The sequence below is a fragment of the Dermacentor variabilis genome, chromosome 6 (genome assembly GCF_050947875.1).
Source record: "Dermacentor variabilis isolate Ectoservices chromosome 6, ASM5094787v1, whole genome shotgun sequence".
NCBI lineage: Eukaryota > Metazoa > Arthropoda > Arachnida > Ixodida > Ixodidae > Dermacentor > Dermacentor variabilis.
Genome location: NC_134573.1, coordinates 100740988 through 100754252, shown reverse-complemented (window position 1 = coordinate 100754252; position 13265 = coordinate 100740988). Strand labels below are relative to the sequence as shown.

At 44.8% G+C, this 13265-nt stretch overlaps 1 protein-coding gene across 2 annotated transcripts in view; it reads left to right on the top strand.

Moving 5' to 3' along the window:
* Nucleotides 1-13265, top strand: part of LOC142584953 (uncharacterized) — a 53634-nt gene that overhangs the window by 19359 nt on the left and 21010 nt on the right. For both annotated transcript variants that reach the window (XM_075695326.1, XM_075695325.1), the window contains exons 6-8: nt 6830-6923; nt 10789-10886; nt 12670-12703. In XM_075695326.1, the coding sequence (XP_075551441.1) occupies nt 6830-6923; nt 10789-10886; nt 12670-12703 (226 nt within the window). The remainder of the gene's footprint in view (nt 1-6829; nt 6924-10788; nt 10887-12669; nt 12704-13265) is intronic.

The window sequence follows — 13265 nt, the reverse complement described above, 5'->3', positions numbered from 1 at the left end:
GGATTTTTAAGATTTGAAAAAATACATAAATAAGCATAAAAACACCGTTTTTTGCATTTATAACACACAAACAGTATTTTATGGCTGAATAATAAGCAGCTTTATCTGAATTATCTTACCGATTTTCCCACCTTTTCAAGGAACCTGAACATTTGCTGGAGTCTGTTATAATTAATCATTTAAGCCTAAATTGCTAACAAGGGCACTATAGGAGGTCCATCAGATGTCGGCCGACAAATTCAAAAGGCGCTTCTATATAGCGACGGCCACATTGAATGTTGATGCCAAGGAATCGCTACAGGTGATTTTTCAGTTCTTTACTGGCCCTATCAGGAGTGTCTTGCCCTTGCTCCACAAACAATGAAGTGCTTTGCTTTGTAAAGGACCCAGGTCTGAGCATCACGGCATTGAGCAACCACAATTTTCTCACCAAATTGTTTTTATGTTATAACACAGTTCTTGCAAGCATGCACAGTGAGCGAGTTTTCAGTATCGCTGCAGATGCCTTCACAAAAGAATGAGGGAGTGCATATTATCGAAGGAAATTCTGAAAAGGAATTCTTAGTTAAGCTAAACAGCATGTGAAAGGCTGCAGAAAACATGTTGGAAGAACCAGGCCAGCTTGATGTATTTATTGCATGTGGGCAATGCTAATAAAACAGGAGGAAAGTAATGTTAAGGTAACTGATTACCTTTTAGTAATTGCTCAAGTACTTTCGTGGGGCAGTAATTGGTAACTGCAGTCATCACATTTTTGAAAGACGTAATTGTAATTGTAATCGGTTACTTTCTTCTGTGGCTTGTGCAAGTCTGGTATGGCCTCCTGAATCTCCTGCTGCGAAAATACTTAAATTCCTAAATGTATGAGCAAAGTTAAAGGTGGGTATCGCGTCAATGCACAACCTTCTCTCCTTTCGTCTCTGCGAGTGCACTGGAAGCTACACAGAGGGAACAGCTACGGTGCATGGCCCCGCCCAGAAGTTGGCCATTTCTTATTTTTCATTTTTTTTTTCTTCGTGATGCCACTTCCAGTTCAGGCTAGTGCATCGTTCTCTCAACCCAGGATGGATGCTCGGGCTACCTCATGTCGCCACACCCCTAGAGCCACGCCAACCATAGAGGCTAATTAGAGCATGTGGTTTTCAAACCGTCTCGCGAGTGAGAGGGCTCGTCACGGCACCCCATGGTGGCTGTGGTATGTGCGATCTTTGAGCCCCATCGCAGCAGACACAGCTATGGCAACTGCCGTGTATAGACCAGAACGGCAAAGATGAAATTTTTTTTGCTCCTTTTGAGAGTACAGAAATACACATTTTTCATTTATTTAACCCAATATTAGCAATAATAGTAGTACAGTGGAACCCACTTATAGCAATATTCAAGTGCCACAAAACTTCTATTGTTGTAACCGATAATTGTTATAACTGGGTGGCATGAAAAAAAAATCAACATAGTGGGATGGCAGAGCTGTTGTGACAAAAGTATATTGGAGGGGAAGCCAGTGCTGCTCCCCACTACCTTCCTCCATCCGACTGCTGATTGCGTTCACTCATTTAATAGCTCTACTTCTTGCGCACTCCAATCATGTGTAACAAGCTGCAGCCGTCGGCGTTCAAGAATGGCACTGCTATAACAACTGCAAAGAGGGGTCATGGGCGGCAAGCGACTAAGCGAGCTCCGCCAAGGCATCGCGTTAGAATGTGAGAAGGTTGTTGAGGCAGCCTGTCTGCTTGAGAAATCCAGAAGAATTGCTGGGGCGAGATCGCAACAAGCATCTCGCGACCCACGGATTTCTCACTGGCTTGCGCAAGAAAACTCTGTGTCTGTCGTCTTTGCTTGCTTAACACAAAGCTAGCCAACATCCTTCTTCAAGGCATCCAGGTGCTCCTCATAGTGCAGTGGGAGATTCGCTGTGAAAACGAGTCCCCAGAGGGACTGAATCATCTGTCGGGCCAACTGTGAGGACAACGTTGAGGCAGCCTGCCCTACTGTGTCATCGCTGCCATCGTCGCCCTTCGCTATTTCATACAGGCATGTTCACAACGATCACCTAATCGGTTAGAAGCACTTAGTTTCCAAATCTATGGCAGTGCACTTTTCTTTTCACTGGCAACGTAGCACATTGCCAATGATCAGTTGGCGAATCGGCCATCTTTCATTTCGGTGGCGAGTCAAACAAGGCTGAGAAATCCACATGACCAGGAACAACTTCGACACAACCAACAAAGACGAGCGTGAGCGACTAATCAGTTGCAGAATAGCGCAGAATGAGGGGCCAGCGAGCAATCTGGGAGCAGCGCAGTTGGCGCGGTCCATTCGTGTTTCTTAGGGTAGCCTGTCATAGAGCTGTATTCACAATATTCACAATCAGTAACAAAAACATAAGCATTCTGGTTAAAAAATTTCTTTATAAAAAAAAGATAGCTAAGGGGTTAAGTGCATCTATGAACGGCGTTCAGAACAAGGGGCCACCATACGGTGTTTTGCAAAGATGTTGGCCATGAACAATAGTCATTCTGTACACTGACTTGGTTGGCAAGGCAGTTTGTCGGTTTTCTGAGGGTCGTGCGACTGCTGTGAATAGATATACATTGATTCAGTATGAAACTGTAACTTTAGTCACCGACACCTGATGATGCAGTTGCAATTAGGCCTAACAGGGTAGACAGTGTGGCCAATGGTGTGACGGTGACAAAAATTCACCGCCGGACAGTGGCATAGTCAGAATTTTCATTCGGGGGGGGGGGGGGGGAGGGGGTGCTCACATTGGAGCTCAGCCTCCTCCTTCAGAATTTATCAAAGGATCAAACACATGAATAATGATTGCATTGCCATTGCCAAAGATGCTGCAAAAGAATTCTTGGACGCTACACACTGTGAAGACGAGTAATATATGTATTTTTTTTTTTTTGTAAAAGAATATATCCGTATGTCCCAAACATTGTGGCAGAAATAACTGATATCAATGCTTCCATGTTTTTTGCCTATTTAATAAGTAAAGAAATTATCACGTGAACTTAAGAAATATGTCAGTTCCAAACCAGCAAAGCAGTGCATGCCACTGATATGATAAATGTAAAGGCCGTGAAATGCACAAGTTGAGGACATATATTTTAATGACACTTTGTCGTTCATGAACTTCGTTTACATTTTTGTATATATACAATGGCCAGGGAAAAATCTGAATGATGCTCTGCTTTGTTCCAATGTATTGAGAAAAAGTAGCTGTCGCCGGTCGTGTATCGTAATTGCACCGAAATTATAGTCGCAACAGAGATCACATATAAAAAGGAGTTCTGCAAAATATACACTACAAATGCGAAAATACAATGGAATACACAAATGCGAAGATAAAGTTTGATAAAGGGCAAAAAAAGTGTCACTGGAAACAAGGTTCACTGCGTGTATCCACAAAATCTCACAACGAGGTATTTAAGTATACGTATAACTCTCCAATAAATATATGTATCTAAGCAAAAGTCACTGTATGCAGGGTGTTTCAGCTAATTTTAGCCAGAGTTTAAAAATATGCCGATACACTCTAAGACAGCGCTACCAAATGCATGTTGCTCACTTTTGTAATTAGTGTGTCAAGCTATTTCTTGTATTGCTTAATAAGATTTTTAGTCAAGATTAATTAACCAACTTCTGAAGTAACGAAGCTAGGAAAAAATTCCAGTTAGAATGTTGCAGAGCTGTTTGAAAAACATCCGAATAAACAGTTTCTGTCTTTATTAAGTATTAGTGTATTTCAGCTTACTGATAATGCCTGCGAAATACAAAACGCCCCATGACATGCCCACTTGCGCGTCATGATTGCACTGCTCCCAAATGTTCCGCGCACAAGTAGTCATAGTTGCGCTGCCACTTAAAAGGTGACAGAGTTGCAGCATAGGCGTTGGCTGTGCCATTTATGCCAGCAATGGGCTCCCCTTGCGAAAGTTCGTTATAGCGATAAGCTGACGCAGCGGTTATTGCTTGTGCTGCTGCAAGCAACAGGTCCGTCATTTCGCAATAGCTCTGAGCAAATTGAACATCCCTATATAAAAGAACTCAGTTTTCAGAAGGCTGACAATGGTAGAATAAGAGTATCCTAACTGGCCAGACGCAGTCTTTCACTGAATTTACGTTTATTTTTCATTTTTCATGCGCTTTCACAGCAAGTGCTCGAAGAGATAACCTTCTGCAGCGATACAACACTGCGATCTTCTGAGAAGGCTTGCTGTCGCTTCCTTGAGCACCGTCGGTGAAATGCTGTGGTAGACTTCAGTTATCTTCTCCTGTGAGTCTTCTGGAGTCGTCGTTTCCGCCGTGTATACCTGATCCTTAATATAGCCCCACAAGAAATAGCCCCACAAGAAAAGGTTGAGGTCGGGTGACCTTGCCGGCCGCAGGACAGGCCCGCTTCTCCATATTCATGGCCCTAGGAAGGTAACATCAGGCCATGCTCGTGCTTCACTGCAGCTGTGGGCTGGGGCCTCGTGGTGCTAATACCACACTGCATCAAGCCGGGGTAGTGGCATGTTGCACAAGTCTTCAACCAGCCCTTTGAGTAGCTCTCATACCTCTTGCTGGTCAAAGTTTTGTTTGTACCACTGATATTGATGGCGGGATCTTTCAAGCCAGTGGGTATTATGCTCACTCCAATAGCGTGCGTTGTGGATATTTGGCAATTTCGGGAAAAGTTCGCCTCATCAGTCCAGAGTACCTCGGTGAGAAAGTGAAAATCCTACTCCTCCTGAATCAAAATCCAATTCGCAAAGTCAAGTCTCTTTTGGAGATCCCTTGACTCCAGGCATTGATGCAACTGCGGATGAAAGGGGTGCAACGTCCAGCTGTTTTAAAAATCCTCCGGCAGTTCAGTTGGACACACCGAGCTGTGTGCTCACACAGCGCGCACTAGTGTGAAGATTAGCCGCCATGAGAGACAAAATGTTGGAGAGTGTAAACTTTTATTTCAAATCAACAAGATTTGAGTCCGGCGTCCTTTTAGTGGGTCTGGGCACCCGCCGCAGACGCGGTTCCGAGACCTTGTCTCGAAGCGGCTTCCTCGGCTCCTTCGAGAGCGAACCTCATTATTTATGACTGAAGCTCTATGCCTCTTTCTTGCGAAGCTGCCGGTTTGCTTCAGCAACTCATAGGTGTTGAATATTGTCATCGAGTTCGGTCGCGTATCCGGGTGCCACCTTCAAAATATTCTTGCAGCCTGCCGTCTCTGTCCGCCTGCAGCTCCTAAGGCAAGGATCATGTCTGCTTTTTCCTCGTTGGAAAAAGGCATCACGAAATTGATCGCGCTTTAACAGCCGATGCACGATATTCTGTTTATCGCTGTCTGGAACTACCACCTATCACTGCCACCACGTCCGTCAGTCGCTTTACGCAGTGCAGGAGATAACTGTTGCTAGCCTAAATCGAACAGCCAACACTTGCGTCGCTGCCCTGTCACTTTTTAAGCGGCAGCGCACCTATGGCTGTCTGTTCGCGGAACGCTTGGGAGCAGCGAAATCACGACGCACAAGCGGGCATGCCACATTATGGTCTTTTTGTTTTTTTTTCTTGTATTTTGCGGGGATCCGCATTAAGCTGAAAAACACCAATACTTAATAGATAGAAAGAGAGAAACTGTTTATTGAGATGTTTTGCAAACCGCTCTGCAACTTTCTAACTGGAATTTTTTCGTAGCTTCGTTGCTTCAGAAGTTGGTGAATTAATCTTGACTAATTATAAAATTAAACAAAATACAAAAAAATAGAGTGAGAGACTGCATACAAAAATTAGCAACGTGCATTTGGTCACGTGGTCTTAGAGTGCATCGGCATATTTTTAAACTCTGGTTAAAGTTAGCTGAAAGACCCTGCATAACGCGTCAAACAAGGCAAATAAACATGTTGCACAATCACAGATCACAGAATCCTAAGCCCCCCCCCCCCCCCCTCCTCTCTCCCCTATGCATCGCGCGCGAAGGAAGACGGACCGCTTCTTCCTCGGTTGTCTCCGTTGCGCACACAAGGCTGATCCACCATCGTCTGCTCACCCCATCCCCCACCTCCCGACGCTTTTACTCACACAAACAGCATGTGGCGCGCGGTGCCGATATCATTGCCCTTGGCCTTCATACGGAACATGACGGCGACGGTGACAACAGGAATGTGCCACCGTGAGCATACGTGCCATGTTCGCCTCTGTGCTCACATGTGGGCAGAAAGCTCCAAACTGCATGATTTTGCTTGTATGAACATTAAACTCTCATATCCAATATAATCTGCAGGCTTTTCTGGAGCTAATTGGCCTGATTTTCATATGCGCTTTTGTGCTTTCCGCATGCGCTGCTTTTGTTGTTCCCTCTGTTCGCATAGCGTTGATCATTTTGATCAGTTTGGTCAACGTGGTCGAACCTTGTACCGATAAAGATTGCATGCTGTGGAAATGCTGCGTCCGTCCAGGCACCGACCATGGCCGGATCATTCACCGAATAGCATACTGAATATTTAAAAAATCGAATATTAGATATTCAGTTCACGAATTGAATTATTCATCTTAAAATCACATAATTTGTGTATTGGAATATTCGTATATTCACACGCCCCTAATTTTAATCCCTTGCCTCAATGCATTTTCCTCACCTTTTAAAACACTTGCCTCGACACACGTATATCGGCATTTCACACTTACCTTTCACATCTGCCTTGATAATTAATATTTTCTTTTCAAACCTTCCTCATTGTTTCACAAATTTCTCTGTGAAAATGTAACCGGTGACAAAGCTGGACCTTGTATGCCCGCGATTTGTGTGTACTCAAGCGAAACGAAATTTGTTGTGTTCACACAGAGGGCCGTGCTGTGCCCTGCATTGTCGTGTGTGGACGCCAGAACACCGGGAAGTCATCCCTACTTCGAGTACTGGTCAACAGCCTCCTGAATTTGTGAGTATTATAATCGCCTCTTTGACTGTTGTCCTTTTCTTGTGGTTTGAGTGAGAGTTCCGAGAAGAAAATACTGTTGCGTTGCTACATTACTGCTGCATTTATTCTGCAGAGAGCTGGCGACATTCAGAAAGTGCTTAGGCATGCATTGAGACAATTTTCCATTTTGAAAACTGTTTAGTTTTTACTTTTCTGAAAGTTAGCATACAAGTTACATCAGGGTCGGCTCCTGCAGTTCAGTTGCTTCAGTGTGATTACTGTACAGTAGATGCTTGTTAACTTGAATTTCGCGGGGACACTCACTGAATTCTAATTAAACGAAATTCGAACAAATGAAAGTGATAAACAGAATGCTGTGCTGTAGTACCTCATTCATAAGCTTTGGAGAAAGCATGAGAAAAAAAACATACTGATCAGAAAAACATGCGATCTGAAGTCACTAAAAATTTCCTGACTCAGCTGTAGTTGACAGTTACGTCATGCGAAGCAATGCACGGAGTGTTGCACGAGATGCACCACGCTGGTGGGACTCGATCGGCCCGAGACGTGCATTGTCATTTTTGAGGCTTCAGCAAGGTTGCGTTTGCGCTCCCCGAATTCGGCGTGGGTCAGAAGCTTCTTCAAGTGGGGCATTTTGGCAGGAAATTTTAGCTCGCATATTTGGTGCAAATTGTTGCGGCATCGAGCGCGTCGAGTCGCGTGTCAAGCAGGTGGGGCCTGAATGACCTGACACGCACATTGGCATTTCCCTATTGCATAGTGTTGTAAGATGGCGACAGTAAACCAAAATGAAATCAAGCTGGTGGGCAACGCCAGTATACGATGCCTACAGTGCTGCCAGAGCTAAACATGATGCTCACTTTGTGCCGCCTGCAGCAGGGAACGGCAGCGCGTTTCGGTTATCGCCTATTCAATGTGTTCACTTTGCTTCCAATAACATTACGCCCCACGTGCTGTCCAACGGGTAGGTGAAGATGCTTATCGCAATAGGGTTGGTGGCGGTAGCTGTGAATGCGGCTTGCAATGACCCTGGATGAGATTTGCTGGTACCGGAATAGAAACACAGTGCACACCGGAATTTTCAAGTCAGAAGGGCGGGTGAGTGTTGTGGGGAAGCTGCTGCGGCTACTGTTCTCGATTCCGCGTGCTTCGCCCCTTTTCTTGTTTACACGGGATCTACCAAACGAAAAACATATCGCACGATTACAGTTTGGCGATGTACTGAGCGTTGGTGCCGAAAGAGTGTGTTTTTTTGGGAACATATGAACCCGTACAGAAGCATAATTTTATTGGGTCATTTTTTGTGTTCTCAATATGAACGTTGGTGCTTGCAAATCGCACATAATGGAATCATATCAACGAGGTTCTACTGTATTTGATGATGAGAGAAGTGGGAATACCTCTGGAACCATTATTTAGGAAAGAAATCTATGATCATTTTCTGCTTTTTTTTCTCTGAAAGAAATCGCCGTAAGCTTATCTTCACTAGCCCAAATGTGTTGGAGAGCATCTTCCTCATCCTCTTCAAAACTGAAGAACAGCTGTGTGCGATTGAGTCCTTCCACCACCTGCAATAACAGAGGCTGCACCGGTGCAACCTTTTCCTTATCAGCGTCACCATCGTCATCATTCACTGAGAGGTCATCAGTGACTACAGCAGAACCTCGTTCATACATTTTTTTCTAATGACGTGAGAGAAGATGTATTAACTGCGAAAATGTACGACCCGAAGTCACCAAAAAATTTGGCAAACTCATCTGTAGTTGGCATCTACTTAATTCAAGGCTTTGTGCGAATCGTTGCACCTTGCGACTCCGATGTGCACTGAGTTGGTGGAGCCTGAGTTGCTGGAGATGCGCACTGTCATTTTTGCGGCTGCGGCAAGCTTACCAATCTTACATTTGCACTCTTCAAATGCAGCCTGGATCAGCAGCTTGTTTGGGTGGGGCATTTTGGCACGAAGATTTGACATGCCCACTGGGCGAGAATTTTTGCAACGTGAGACACTAATGCACATCCCGCTAGAGGGAACTGAGTGACTCGAGATGCGCTTTGTCCTTTTGTTATTGTGTAGTGTTTTAAGACAGCGATGGGAAACATAATTGAGCTGGTGGGTGGTGAAATATGGTGCCTCCAGAACAAAACATGCCACTCTCTTCACGTCGCCTGTAGCAGGAAATGGTGGTGTGTTTGGGCTATTGCTTATTAAAAGCATGCTGTACATTTCCGCCGGCGCCATACCATACGCGCTGTGAAACAGATGGGTGAAGATCGGCAATAGCTGTAGATGCGACGTGCGACAAAGCACAAGGAGATTTGATGGTGCTGGAAGAGAAAGCTACATGTATATGCTGGCATTTTCACTTGGCACGGGTGTTTCCGCGAATACTGCCATGGCGGGTGCCTGGCGACCTCGATCGCAAGTGCCGTGAAATTGTACAAAATGGGATAGTATCAACAAGATTCTACAATACGTACAAGTTTTAGGCACCATACTTCAAACAATAAATATTTTTAATAATCATTGACGATTATGATACTCCCTAGTGCAAAATTTGAGCGCCGCTGTATACGTGTTTTCTTTTCGCAATGTATTGAGGCATTGCATGAACTGGCAGAGCCACGACACACGGTGCTGTATTATATAGACTGGCCACATAATTGCCGCTTCCTTGCAACTGCAGCTTGTGCAACAGCAATCTTTACTGGGAGACGCTTGTGGCAAAGACTATGCATGACGGCGAGCTTTCTGGTTCTTTCTTTAAAGTGAAAACCTTAAATGGCTCATACCCCTAATGGCCTAGAATAAGAACAAAGGAAATGCAACGTCAGGTCCAGTGGTACAAAAACTATCAGCAGCAGCAGTGGCTCATACCCCCCTTAAGCATGCAAAAAATGCAATAACTCATCCATCTCCTAATGCGGAGGCTACAAGCACTCGTCAAAGTTAGGTGTACAGTGCATACATTCATTGGAATGATGCATACAATGTACAGAAACGCGACGTCTAGTCCAGTGGTACAAAAAAAAAGTGACCTTCTCAATGGCTCATACCCCTGTAAGGCTGAGGCTACAAGCGCTTAGCAAAGTGAAGTGAACAGTGCATACATTCATTTAAATTACCCAGTACAACACACAGAACAATATGTGTTTCAATCCCCTGCTGAGAGGATGCAATGTAATGTCGAAGAGAAACGTCATTAGCCCAAGTCTCGTGCCGCCATACGAGTGCGTGAAGCTGTAGCCAAGCATCGGAAACAAGCTGAAGAAGCGGAACTTCGAAAGCAGCAATGTGACGTTGCGAGATGGTGCATTACCAAGTGTGCAACAGCCTTTCGCCTTCATGTGTTGCAGGAGCGTAACATGCTACCGAATTTTTTTGCTTTCCCCCGCACGGCCAGCGCCATGGATGCGCGGATGTGAGTGCCATCTGGAGGGGCTTCAAGGTAGCTTCCTTCACTTTCCTCGTCACGCTCTCTTTGCTCTCGGCACATTTCATCCCCCGCTGCTCTCCGCATTCGCTCTTTCACCTTTCGCTGTGCTCATTCGCTCGGTTATGCCGACGAGGCACGCCATGCTCAACACAGGAATGGGCGCCTAACAGCTCCGGTCTAAAAAATTTTGGTTTAAGGCCCAGCTTTCCCCCCTTAAGGAAATCAGAGCCACTGGTATTGGGTGCTTTCATCTCAAATTATGCTTCAGCTTGCCTGAACCAAAGTGTAATGAACAAATTAGATTAACCTGACTGTTTCTGTGTCCGCAGCTGCTGCTTGCAGTAATATCCCGACTAGTGGCTTGTCCTTATTTTTCTATAGTGACCCATGGGAAGTCTCGTGTCGCACGTCTCTCCATTCTGTTTCAACAGCTGCTCCGAGGTGCTGTACTTGGACTGCGATCCCGGCCAGTGCGAGTTCACGCCTCCAGCTACTGTCTCACTCACCCGTGTCACTGAACCACTGCTAGGTGAGCCAGTGTTGCTTGTTACGATGGCGCTGACTGCTCGGGTGATGAGGTAGCTTGACACTTTCACCCTGAGGGAAGCCGCACAACTTCAAACAAGCTGCTATCTGCCTCAGTGGCTCAGTGGATATAGCATTCTGCTGCTCATCGGGTTCGATACCGGCTGCTATGGCCGCATTACAATGAGGGCAGTATGCAAAAACGCTCGTGTATTTAGATGATGATGATGATGCATGGGGTGTTTTTGGCTCAAGGGCCAGGGATGTGTATTTCGATTTAAGTGCCCATTAAGAAAGGATGATAAACAGGTGGTCCGATGTCACCCACCTTGGCGTGCCTCATAATCAGGTCGGGGTTTTAGCATTCAAAACCTAAAAATTAAATATTTAATTAATTTGAAAGATAAAACCCACAATTCGACTTGATTCTAATGTTGCAGGTTGTCTCCAAATTTTTTGTCCAATGCTACTTTGTCTTCAGTTACAGAAGAAGCTCTTTAGTTTGTACAGACCTTTAAAAAATTGGCTGTGTCTGATACTAGGCCAATTTGCGATATTCAGTTGGACTGATTGAAGAGGCAGAAATTACACGTGTGGCAAATAGCAATGTATAAAAAGCTAGTGATAAATTTCTGCTAACTAGTAGGACTGTGCAAATACAGAATGGTAGATTTCGAATTTAATATCAAATGGAATCAAGAAAAAAAATCCTGAATGTCATATATTGAATATTAGTTTCATGCTTACAAATTTAAGGCATGAAAATGCCGCGATGCACACACTCGGGAGTCTACAGTCGAAACCGTGTACAGTGAACTCAATAGTTCTGCGAAAAATGGTCGTTATATCAATAGTTCATTATACACAGACACGCCCTTAAAAATGCTCAAAAATTAACCGCACTGAAGCTGGCACAGCAGTTACAATTTGGTGGCCCTTTGGTCCAAAAACCAGATTTTCACCATCGTTCTTGTTCCTGGTGTGTTTCCGCACCTAGATGCAAATTTCCCTTAAACATCCATCCAAGGAATGAAATGCGGCTTTCTATAGCTTTTTCAAAATGGTGCCTGGGTCCGATCTCTTGTCATTTCGAAACTGCAAGCGCAACCACCATTTTGTATTTGAAAGCTTATGATATATTTTACTGTATTCGTGATCCATGATCTTATGGTAGCAGCGTTGTAACTACCGAGCCTTTGCAACATTACGTGGTGGCAACATGTGGTGCAGCGTTCTCGCTGACTCTGGTCGCGTTGAGGAACGCTTGAGCGACCATTGTTCCAATGGTGGAAAGACATAGATGGTCGTTTCGAGTTGTTGAAACGGGCATAATGGACATAGTGCCCCGTAGACAATTGCGCAAAAAACGAGAGTGATGCCGTCGTGGCATCCGATATCGCACGATGGCACTCACACCAACGCATGGAACACGGGTGGCCATGGTTTCCCATACACACTTACTTCATGACTGTAATGTACTGGAGCATAATCAACCTGCTAATGGATGTTGTCCAAATGGCCAGGCTTTTTGCATTAGCCACAGATTATTTAATGTGTGAAAGAATATAGCTTATGAAAGTTAAGCCTTTATTAATAAAGTTGACCGCGTAATTCAGATGCACGTAAGAGAAAATATTCATGTTTATAGGAGGGATTGCTTCCCTGAGTGCAGAAACGCTGCTTGTGAATTAATGTCTGGACTGCATGGGAGGTCACATTGGCCCGTGCCGCAGGTTAATGGGGATGTTCAAAGCAATGTGACATAATGCTTGTGTGAATCTTTGCAGGGCCACCGTTTACACATGTCCGGACACCTGAAAAGTGAGTTCAGCTGGGCTTTATATTTTATGCGGTGCTTGTATGTTTCGTGCTACCATACACCATATTTACTTGCATAATGATCGCACTTTTCTGCCAAAAAAAATTGACGCAAATTCAGGGGTGCGATCATTATGCGGGTTAAATTTCCCGCAAAAAAAAATTATTTCATCCCGCATTTGCTGCGGGATGACAACAGGTCAACAAGTAGGCGGCTGCTGCTGTACGTAGTGCGGGACACCAAAACAAAAATGGCAGCCGGCAGAGCAAGCTGAACGCGCCAAACGAAATTTTTTTTCTTCTTGTGAGTACATTACATGCATTGAGGCAGTTTCTTCCGTATCAGTAATGAATAATATCGTTCATATCGGCAAGTTTGCGGCAATAACATAGCCATGTCCACTTTGAGGGGACAGAAACAGATGGGCGTGCTTAGCTGCCAGTGACATAGGAACACATGGTGGGCACGATGCGGAAACTGCGGCACTTGTCTTCACTACTATCCTAATACAGCACGTTTCCGCTAAGACTGGGTGAATATCTTAGCTGTGTTACAAGTGTCGGC